Source organism: Branchiostoma floridae, chromosome 7, assembly GCF_000003815.2.
Source record: "Branchiostoma floridae strain S238N-H82 chromosome 7, Bfl_VNyyK, whole genome shotgun sequence".
Lineage (NCBI taxonomy): Eukaryota > Metazoa > Chordata > Leptocardii > Amphioxiformes > Branchiostomatidae > Branchiostoma > Branchiostoma floridae.
In genome coordinates this window covers 944,908-956,130 of record NC_049985.1, presented here as the reverse complement: position 1 = coordinate 956,130, position 11,223 = coordinate 944,908, and the positions used below count along the sequence as shown (strand labels likewise).

At 43.5% G+C, this 11,223-nt stretch overlaps 1 protein-coding gene across 1 annotated transcript in view; it reads right to left on the bottom strand.

The window, feature by feature from the left end:
• Positions 1-2,463: 2,463 nt before the first annotated feature.
• The window catches only part of LOC118419229 (AF4/FMR2 family member 4-like), a gene marked incomplete in the record, with an annotated part of 177,201 nt that continues 168,441 nt past the window's right edge, over positions 2,464-11,223 (bottom strand). The window contains 6 exon segments of the mRNA XM_035825579.1: positions 2,464-3,741; positions 4,484-4,634; positions 5,650-5,764; positions 6,174-6,232; positions 6,619-6,712; positions 10,809-10,892. Coding sequence (XP_035681472.1) covers positions 3,632-3,741; positions 4,484-4,634; positions 5,650-5,764; positions 6,174-6,232; positions 6,619-6,712; positions 10,809-10,892 — 613 coding nt within the window.

The window sequence follows — 11,223 nt, the reverse complement described above, 5'->3', positions numbered from 1 at the left end:
TTGGACAAAGTCCAGGAATGAAGGAATCTTGTTAAAAAGTCCTCTGTATGTCCATACATGGATGTCCCTTCTGTAGGCTCTTTTCTACCAGTGGGTTTTTAAAACCCTTCAGTGATGTGGGCATCTCCCCATCTCCTAGTGTGTTATACTCTCTTCTGTAACACTGCTGCGAATCATCCATGTAACATGAGCTCCTCGCAGCCTTTCTTGCCACATTATTTACAGTCCCGCTTTGTAACATTTGTAGCCAACACTGTAACAATCTGAGGGGTGCATTCTAAAGGCCACACCAAATCAATTTGCTGGTTCTCGGATTTTAAAAACATCACAATGCTAAGCTGGAAGATGAACATAACAACATTGTCTGAGGGGAAAGCCCGTACCTTGGTACACACAGATTCAGGAATGTAGTCATGTTTTCCCTCAGCAGCCTTCTACTCTAATTCACCTTTCTCACACGGCAGCCATGGTAGACCTAGAACGACTTCAATGAGGCAAACAACAGACTGTCCATCATAATTAGCAGTTCAACCAATGGCCTGTCGATTAGGGAATCAACGGCTTCATGCTTTTATCTTGCTTATCTTAAGGGCTATACACCTTTCTCACGCGGCGGCCATGATAGCTCTAAAAGGAGTTCAATGAGGCAAACAACAGACTGTCCATCATAATCAGCAGTTCAAGCAATGAAAGCCTGGCAATTAGGAAAGTGACCAATAAGAATGGTCCGTCAAATATTTGCATTATTATGTTTTTACTTTGCATCTCTTAAGGGACTTTGGGATCGGTCTACGTTGCTCTAAATTGCTACATATTTTGGTACATAACACTAGTTATAATATTTGTTATTTGATATTATATTGTGAAAATTTGTGTGGTTTGGTGGAAAACTAAATGGGAGCTGATTTTAGAAGATAACTAGAGTTCGGCGACCTCATACCTCCATGAAAATTTAGAGCTTTCGTAAATTTCATGCAATTGACCAACACATTAACATAATTTATGCATGGTGTTGTTCATCATTGACTAACGTACACATGTCACAATTATAAAATTCCCATTATTGATCATGAAGCGGTTTTGAATTTTTACATAAATTATGCAAATAAGTTCCTCATTACCATATTTGGTATCTGCTTATATTCCACCTATCATAATTAACATGTGTTACATGTATTGAGGTCCAGTTATTGAAAACAATGGAACTATACAATTTCCTCATTAATTATGCAAATTAAGTCCTCATTTGCATAACATGTATATCATTATGAACATCTTTGCCTAAGCTACCTGCATGCCTAAAATGCAGGCAATCCGTCGTTCCTTTCTGCAGTTATCCTCTTTGGAGTGTCTTGACAAAAACGCCCCTGCAGTTCCACAATTAAATGTTAGGGAACTGAAACTTGCCCCACTTTTTCAGGACGCTAAAAGCTATCTACCACTTAAATGTCACGACCATATCACGTCCGTGACAAGAGATACATTGAAAAAACTGCTATGATAGAATATTTTCATTAATTATGCAAATGTACTCCTATTTTGCATAATTAGTATTTTATCTTGTACAACATTGTCTAAGGTACCTACATACCAAAAATCATGAAAATCCGTTGTTCCCTTCTTGAGTTATCCTCGTCAGAAGTTTTTGACAAAAATGCCCCTGCTATCCCAAAACTAGACGCCAGGGGCCCCAAACTTATGTCATTTCTTCCTGAGCACAAGAGCTGTCTAATACTAAAAAATCGTGACCATAGCATGTTCAGAACACCGAGATAGCAAAACCGGAAGTTACGCTGCAGTACCAAGGGGAGTCGCTAGGGGGTCCAAAATCTAATCATTTCCAGCTTTCGTCAGACACTACCAACACACCAAGTATGAAACCAATCCACCCAACCGTTCATGAGTTATTTTGTTTACACACACACAGACAGACAGACAGACAGACAAACGCGGGGTAAAATATAACCTCCATGACATTTCATGGAGGTAATTAGTTTTGTCCGTTTGCCTCATTGACCTCGTATTCGATCTATCATGGCCGCCGCGTGAGAAAGGTGTATAGTGTCCTCTTGCAGAAGTTTTAGTCCAAAATCTCAGAGAACCGAGGAACTAGTTTGGTGTGGCCTGACCATGCCTCTCCATTGCAGAACGACCACACTTTTCAACAAGCACATTGGGGTAACATCCAACCCAGGTTAGGTCGGGAGGTCGGTGAACTGCTCAGCACAAAACATCAGGACTCATTCTGCGTTTTTTACTGCAACTTTTCTGTCGGACATACTGCAACAAATAGTTGGTGAGCAGGAAAAGGTGGATTGCTTCACATGGAAGGACTCTTTGGGAAATTTAACTAACAAAAACGAGAACTATTTGCGTTAAAAAAATTGCGGAAAGTTTGCAGACGGGATTTGGTTGGTAACACTGAATCAAGTTTTTCACAAGCAGAAAATTAAATTATCTATCTTTTTTTGCGACAGTGCAGAATTCCTGGTGTTGTACTTTCTACTTGCATCAAATGACCTCCTAACCTTTGCCCTTTGACCTTCCTGCCAGCCCTGCTTCCTCCAGTCTTGCATCCTCCGGAATCGGTGTGGTAAAACCCCAACAGGCTTTTTAAAAAATATATCTCTATTTTTCTCTTTCTCTCCCATAAATTTTCACAATTAATAAAACAGACATTTTTCCACAATTCAGGACGCAAAGATTCCGTACCATCACTGCCGACAAGGATTGACATACAACGCATACGATAACCCACGGCGCCGCGGCGCATACACGCCAACAGCGTCCAATGGAAATATACATTTTACAAGCATATAACTAATGGAATTACTATAATAACAACATGGAAGAAATAGCATCACAAGCCACTATGAATAGTTATGTATAATATAATACAAGGGATCAGGATTTTTCATATGAATACAATTATACAAGTTATCAAAGTGCCCTGTTTGTCTTTGAGTACAAATCGGCGTCGCGCACCCGTGAGATCTCAGTGGCCTGGGAGAGAGAGAGACCATAGCAACTCTACAGTCCGGCAGCAACGCAGGACCAAACTTTGCTACATAAATTTGCCATGAACTTACTCAAGGACTTCCAACAACCTTCTGATCTTTAAGACAATTTTGCAGGGAGATCTTGAGGTGAAGATTGCGTGAAGACCTTGTCGTTTGGCAGTAAGATTTCTTCAAGCAGTTAGTTATTTGCAAGAGCCTGCTTTAAGCCCTTGGTGTTCATATGCAGACATGCAAATCTGCTAGCGTCTCGGTCAGACAGCATAAGAGCGAAGGTTTGAAATGGCTTCTTAAGTACTTGGTACTGATAACTGCCATTTTCTTCCAAAGTACTCTTGTTGTGATACGTCATAGGTACTGCATCATTGGAAAAAACAGAAAAGAAATAATTGCATCTCTATCCCATTCTTTCATCAAAGGATAGCAGATATTTTTTTAGCGTTGTCAACGATTTGTTTGCACAAATGAAGTTTGTAGTTCATAGTTCATAGTTCACTGTATGGTTGACCCCTCCCAGGCCAGGCACAACTCATAAGTACACCCATCTGATGTGAGGTCAGTCCTGGGTCAAAGGTGAGAGGTTAAACCAGTCCTGTGGGGCCGGAGGTCACAGGTCAGGACTCCTTGAGCCACTGCAGGCCCTGCCGGACGTATCTCACCAGCTCGATCAGGGTACTGTGTAGGGTGAGCGCTCCCAATCTCTGGTCAAGTCTTCTGAAAAATTCTGAAAAGGAGAGAAGCGAAGTAAGGAGACCTGTTGATTTTACTGTGAGCCAGTCTGGTGCAGACTAGAACATGCCATTACCCACAGAAATAGTACAAAATTCACAAAACAGCTATAACTGCTCAGAAAACTGCTTAAAAATGTTTAAAAAATGTTCATAAACATTTTTAGGGATCTTTAGGCTCTCCTGTGCGAGTGTGTTTGGACTAGAACCCCTGCCCTACGTACCTGGGTTCTCCTGTGCGAGTGTGTTGGGACTAGAACCCGTACGTACCTGGGTTCTCCTGTGCGAGTGTGTTGGGACTAGAACCCGTACGTACCTGGGTTCTCCTGTGCGAGTGTGTTGGAACAGTACGTACCTGGGTTCTCCTGTGCGAATGTGTTAGCCTGTACAGAGTAATGGGACTAGAACCGGTGACTACTCGTACCTGGGTTCTCCTGTGCGAGTGTGTTGGGACTAGAAACCCTGCCCTACGTACCTGGGTTTTCCTGTGCGAGTGTGTGGGGACAGTACGTACCTGGGTTCTCCTGTGCGAGTGTGTTGGGACAGTACGTACCTGGGTTCTCCTGTGCGAGTGTGTTGGGACTAGAACCCGTACGTACCTGGGTTCTCCTGTGCGAGTGTGTTACATACCTGGGTTCTCCTGTGCGAGTGTGTTACATACCTGGGTTCTCCTGTGCGAGTGTGTTGGCCTGTACAGTATAACGTACCTGGGTTCTCCTGTGCGAGTGTGTTACATACCTGGGTTCTCCTGTGCGAGTGTGTTGGCCTGCTCCCACAGGTCCTGGCTGTGCAGCAGGTGGTTGGTGATCTTGAGGTGCTCCTGCATCAGGCTGTGGATCCTCTGCGGAATCGTCACGCTGCTGCCCGACGTGCCGTTACTCAGTTTGTTCTGCGCAGGGAGGAAGGAAGGGACATGAAGATGTCAGAGGTGAAGTGTCAGAGGTGAAGTGTCAGAGGTGAAGTGTCAGAGGTGAAGTGTCAGAGGTGAAGTGTCAGAGGTGAAGTGTCAGAGGTGAAGTGTCAGAACTGTGAAGGACTGGATCTCTTACCACAGCTTGTGGTTGAAGCTAAAACTGAGCACTGAATTCCAGTAATTTTTTTCCAGTCATTTATGTTTTATTTTACCAGGGTACAATACAAGGTCATACAAGGTCACACTCAGGCCACGGCCTGTTTTCAGGTGTCCCTGGACACATACAGATCTCAAACAACATAACTTAGGTAAAAGGTAGCAATGTAGGTCCTGGTGACAATACTGAATTCAAGACCAGATTGGGCAATCATTGGGATCATGAGAGAAGTACATCACATGAGACATTGCAAGGGTGACGCCCAAGATTCGTGAAGAAGCGTGAATATACTCCACCGTCTCAAAAACACAACACAACACTTTCCATTCTAAGGCTTGCACCATTCCTACAATAACAGACAATCCTGCCCTGTGTGGGTGTGTTGGGCTGTGTGTGTGTGAACAGTACTAACCTGTGTGGGTGTGTTGAGCTGTGTGTGTGTGAACAGTACTAACCTGTGTGGGTGTGTTGAGCTGTGTGTGTGTGAACAGTACTAACCTGTGTGGGTGTGTTGAGCTGTGTGTGTGTGAACAGTACTAACCTGTGTGGGTGTGTTGAGGGTGAACAGTGTGAACAGTACTAACCTGTGTGGGTGTGTTGAGGGTGAACAGTGTGAACAGTACTAACCTGTGTGGGTGTGTTGAGGGTGAACAGTGTGAACAGTACTAACCTGTGTGGGTGTGTTGAGGGTGAACAGTTATGTACTGACCTGTGTGGGTGTGTTGAGCTGTGTGTGTGTGAACAGTACTAACCTGTGTGGGTGTGTTGAAGGTGAACAGTTATGTACTGACTTGTGTGGGTGTGTTGAGCTGTGTGTGTGTGAACAGTACTAACCTGTGTGGGTGTGTTGAGGGTGAGGTCTCCGTTGTTGCTGCCTTGGGACCCCACCGATGTAACACTGCCTGCAGGGGAGGGGGTTGGGGACATGGGGGAGGGGGTCCCTGTGCCCCTGGGGTGGGGAAAGACAGAAACAAGAAAGGTTATTACATTGTATTAAACTCTTCTTTTTAAAAAAACTTTTTTTATTCTCCTGTCGATTTGACAGATGAAAAGGCAGACAGGCATTTGCCTGACCTGCACATGACTTTTTATGGTGAAGGAGGGGTGTGCAATTCCTTCTCCACCATCTCGTCTATTGGAGCACTAAGTCTCACTGGCCAGCTGTATGTAATGTGTGAGGTGGCTCCAGGCTCCCATGTTGATGATTTTCCTCGTAAAACCTGTCATCTTGAGCTTCTCGGTCCAATTTTTTTTTAAAGAAAAAATCCGAGAAGCAACAAGGATATTTGGTGTGGCCTTATCAACATCATTATCATTATAACAGAACATCATATCATGAAATTCATGATGTAACTCACCTTGCACCGTTCCAGTTGTGCTGGTAGGGTGAGGGGACTTGTGTGTTCTTGGGAGGGTTCTGGGTGTAAAAAAGAAATACAAACATAATCCATCACAAATCATGACAGAGAGTGTGAATAAAATTGTACTGGGTACTATGTACACATTTCACTACAGAAACATACCAACAGATAAAGAACACAACCATGCCCTCTGGCAGAACACATGAAAACTGCAGTAGAGATACATGCACATAGCAGACATACTTAGCACACACACACACACAAACATACACACACACACATGTATGCACACAGACACACACACACACACATGTATGCACACAGACACTCACACACACACACACACACACACACACACACACACACACACACAGACAGACACACAGACATGCCAAAAACAAGACATAACCAAGCAATAACAGTAAAAGAGCAAAATGTTAACCTTGAAGTGGTCAGTCAGTGCCTTTGAGTACTTCATGGCATAGTCTTTCTTCAGCTTGAAGAGTTTCATGTACAAAAGGGACTGACATCTCAGGCTGGAAACAACATGGACAGGGTCAGAACATCCCTGACTCATACATATGTCAGTCAATAAAGGTTAGACATCCAGATGATAAGATATGCTACATGGATAATTTTAGAAACAACCAGACTTTTCAGACGGAATCCACAGTGTTTATGACACTGTGTTTATACATAGCTTATAAATCATAGATTACCGTCCTTCAAAAACAAATCTGAGAGAAGGACATTAAATTACAGGTGCAAACAAAACCAGAAACATTAATCTAACCCCAGTTGGAAGAGAACCTCCTTCCAGAAGGTAATACATGTATCAGGCTGCAGCTTGTTTAACTGAGGTCTACATGTGTGTCTTGCATTACTGAAGTGTTGGCCATGTGAAGTCAGAAAGTGGATCAGATTGGAATAACTACACACAACTTTCCTGAGGGGGATGGCACGCATGTCGGTTAGGTGAAACTTAAGTCTGTCCGAGGAAAGCTTTGAAATCTGACAATGTCTAAAAAATCTGTCCAAGAAAAGTAGCGACCAGACAATGTCTCAAGAATCTGTCCAAGAAAAGCAGCGACCAGACAATGTCTCAAGAATCTGTCCAAGAAAACCAGTGACCAGACAATGTCTCAAGAATCTGTCCAAGAAAACCAGTCACCAGACAATGTCTCAAGAATCTGTCCAAGAAAAGCAGCGACCAGACAATGTCTCAAGAATCTGTCCAAGAAAACCAGTGACCAGACAATGTCTCAAGAATCTGTCCAAGAAAACCAGTCACCAGACAATGTCTCAAGAATCTGTCCAAGAAAAGCAGCGACCAGACAATGTCTCAAGAATCTGTCCAAGAAAACAAGAGACTAGACTATGTCTAAAAGAGCCATTAAAGAAAGCCTTAAGACGAGACAGTGTCTTGAGAAACTGTCCAGAAGCAACCCTTCCATCAGCATTAGTGCTTATCATGCAGACTGTTGCTACAACAAGGACAACAGCAACCAGGGGATGGGTTGGGCTGGTGAAAGGCACAACGGAGATGTCTTCTTTGCCTTGATTTGGCTCCAATATATACACATCTCGAAAAGGAAGGCACTGTAAGAACCTGCTATGCTTACGGAGGGCAGACCTACAGGATAGAGGACTGGGACCACTGTGGTCAGAAAGAAACCTACGGGACCTCAGGAAGCTCTTGATGAACAGGACAAAGTAGAGAGAGTTGGAGAAAGACTGATTGCAGCTGCAGGGTGTCCAGACAACTGCAGCAGCAGGACACAGTGTGACACAGGGCCTACTTCCTGTCTGGGGCCTCAAGGTCACCAGTTTTCCCATGGGGTGTTCTGTGACATCACACGAGACCCAGGTCATGACCCAGGTCACAAGGGTCAGGTCAGAACAATGTCATCTGGTCATTGGATTTAGAAATAAAACTGAACTAAAAGATGAACACGAAAACAGATTCTTAGTCTTTGAGAGTAAATATGATGGTAAAATGCAAAAAATTCATATAAGCCCTACAGCATCTGCAATGGCCAAACAGTCTTATTCGAGAATGACACACAGGTCAAGTCATAATTATGTCATCTGGTCATTGGATTTGGAAAATAAAATAGAAGTAAAAGGTGAACACGAAAACAGGGCAAAATCTGCACCTTCGTGCAAAAAGTTTCTGAGAGTAAATAAGATGGTAAAATGCTAAAAATTCACATCAGCCTTACAGCATCCTAGAGTCCTATTCAAGAATGACACATAAGACTCATCTGTAAGCAGATTCAGGGCTTTATCTATAGCTAATATTTTTTCTGTGGATCCACTTGCAATCAGTCTAGCTTTTCTTTATGCCTGAGAAGCAAGGAAATAAATTTGCCAGGCCAAACGATTCATGAATGGAGGTCCTCTGTCCTGAGTGTTTTGTAGGAAGAGCTCTCCATCACTAAAGCCTTGTACTGTATCTATTACCAACATCTCCCTGTTACTACAACACAGGCCTGACTACGGAATGTTTCATGTCAGCCTGGCAGGAAACGACCCTGCGACCTTCCTGCCAACATCAGATAAAGGAATAAATTTAGATGCGACTTTGACCCCTAGGTAATCCATACCAGCCAAGTGAACCCTTCTCACCCCACAAGAAGTACTGGCTTCCAAACAGGCGCTGACACTCTAATCCTTCTGATCACCATCCAATAAGCTCTATCCCATCTATCAATTGTCAATGACCCCCTCTAAGGCCTTTAGGACCAAAGGTCAACCCCTGAATGGCTGGCAGGAGAGATGTATTTGACCTTAGTGAGTGGATTTCTTAACTCCCTGTAAATTTCATCAACCTCCAAGTTTCCTAGAAGTACCTTTCCAGGTGGAGTTATTTTGCTAAATCACAGCACAGAGCAGCCGATGACCCTTCTGGGCAGTCTCGAACGACCCAGATATTCCACAAAACCGACACATAATAAATGATGAGGTGACCTTGGGGCTAGAGGTCACCACACTTGGAACAGTGTAGAGGCTTTTAGGCCCTGTGACAACATGGCCGCCTTACACACCCATGACCCTACATTCTGGGTAGGTTTCCAAAGCACAGTAAATAAAAGGCCCTGTGTAATGTGAAGCATGGTGCCGATGATAGGTTCTGTTGGTGGTTAATGACGGTAATGGGGTGATCTAAGGCTGGCAGGCGTGTTCAAAGTGACTGCGGGTTAGGAAGCTAACTTGGCAACCTGGCACAACTGGAAGTGATGAAGAAGGAACAGGTTTCTAAGACTTTGAACAGGCTGGGGGTCTTTTTGCACTTACATTGCAGGTCAGTTGCAGCTTCAGCAAACAAGAAGGAAAAATTGAACAGATCCCAATTTTCATCCGAAAAGAATTTCTAATTGAGAACACAAATACTTGTATCTTGATATATTCAATTTCCGCTTTGACTCAATATTTTTTCCAAATTAATCACCTTTCAGTTCAAGAAATCCCATAACCAACTAAATCTAGTTAATGTGGCCATGAGATGACACACACCTGATTCCACATGAAACATGTGTCAATTAAAGTATCACAGCACAGCCAGGTGTCAATCAAAGGAACACAGCACCGACATGTGTCAATCAAAGGAACACAGCACCGACATGTGTCAATTAAAGTATCACAGCACGGCCAGGTGTACTCACGTACTGCAGAATGTTTGAATAAACGTTCTGATGGTGTCATTTGGCAATGCTTTGAAGTCTGTGGGACCTCAGAGGTAATGCATTTGTCTCTCATCACTAGGAAGGGTTTCCACTTCTACTGTAACCAGCGGTTGGAAAGGGGGAGGGGGGTGACCTTGCTGAAGGTCATTCATGTCCGCCATTGGCAGTTAGAGTTTACAAACAGGCTGCCCGACCTGTGTTGCCTGGTTCCTGGGGTATGTGCTTGCTTCAGTAACGGTTCAATAGGTTTATACCTGTCTCTGCTTTGCACTCAGCACTCACACTGAGAAAGACTACGGAAGTTATACTCCACCAATATCAGTGGACTAACCACCTACTGTAGTGCTTGCACAACTGTGTGGCCCAAGGTATAAGGAAATGGAGATGGGCAAAGCCCTATACACCGGAATATGTGTGGGGCTTCAACCAACTTAAGTGAGAGTTAGGTGCCTTACCATAGGACTGTTTCAACATTGTTTAGATAGATCTTGTTCAGTGACTAACGGAAGGTAGTGGGTGCTACTGAAACGTCTGACTGTTTCCAAAATCATATCTGTCTGCTTGAGTAACTCTTATCTTGCGTGTCTTTGAAATGCACTGTAAATATCTCGAGGGGACCCTGCGTAGTATGTTTTTTATTGTGTAACTATTGGCCATCCGTGCAACTAGCACACCCAGATGATGATGATGAACTATTGGCCCCCCGGTATGAGTGATATGGCAATCGTCGTCTGGAGCCTAAAGTCACCTATGTGACCACCAAGAAGAGGGCGTCTAATTCTCCGCAAAGTAGAAAACTTGTCAAAGGGCTGTTGGTTGGATAGCTTCAGGCTTCAGACCTGCGTGTCTCTAATATATAGGGGTAATGATGTCATACCTTTCGAGCCAATCGTTTTGCACAATAAATAGAATGGGACATTGAGAAGGAAGGTGCTGAGTTCCTTACCACAGGACTGCAAGTTTCTTGTCTGAAGTGGTCTGGTCCTGACTCTGGTTGTGCATGTGGTGGCTGTTGAACCTCAGGATGAACCTACAAACAAACAAACAAACAAACAAACAAGGTTCAAACACCGAACATAAACACAACAACATGTGGAGGAGCTACATGAACTGTGGTAATGATGGAAGATATGTGTCAAGTTTATTTCCTAAAATGATTTCATCAGCTGCTGGTTGTACATCATAGGACATAGGAGATTTCTTTTAGAAGCTCTGAGGAAGATGTCTGACAGACATCGAAATGTTAGCAGGTGAGTATAGCTGGTTGTAGAAAAGAAATCTCCTATGTCCTATGAATCTTATGTTTCCTACAAATGTGGAATAACAAAAGCACCTTTTTTTAAATTTGAAAAGCTAAAAAG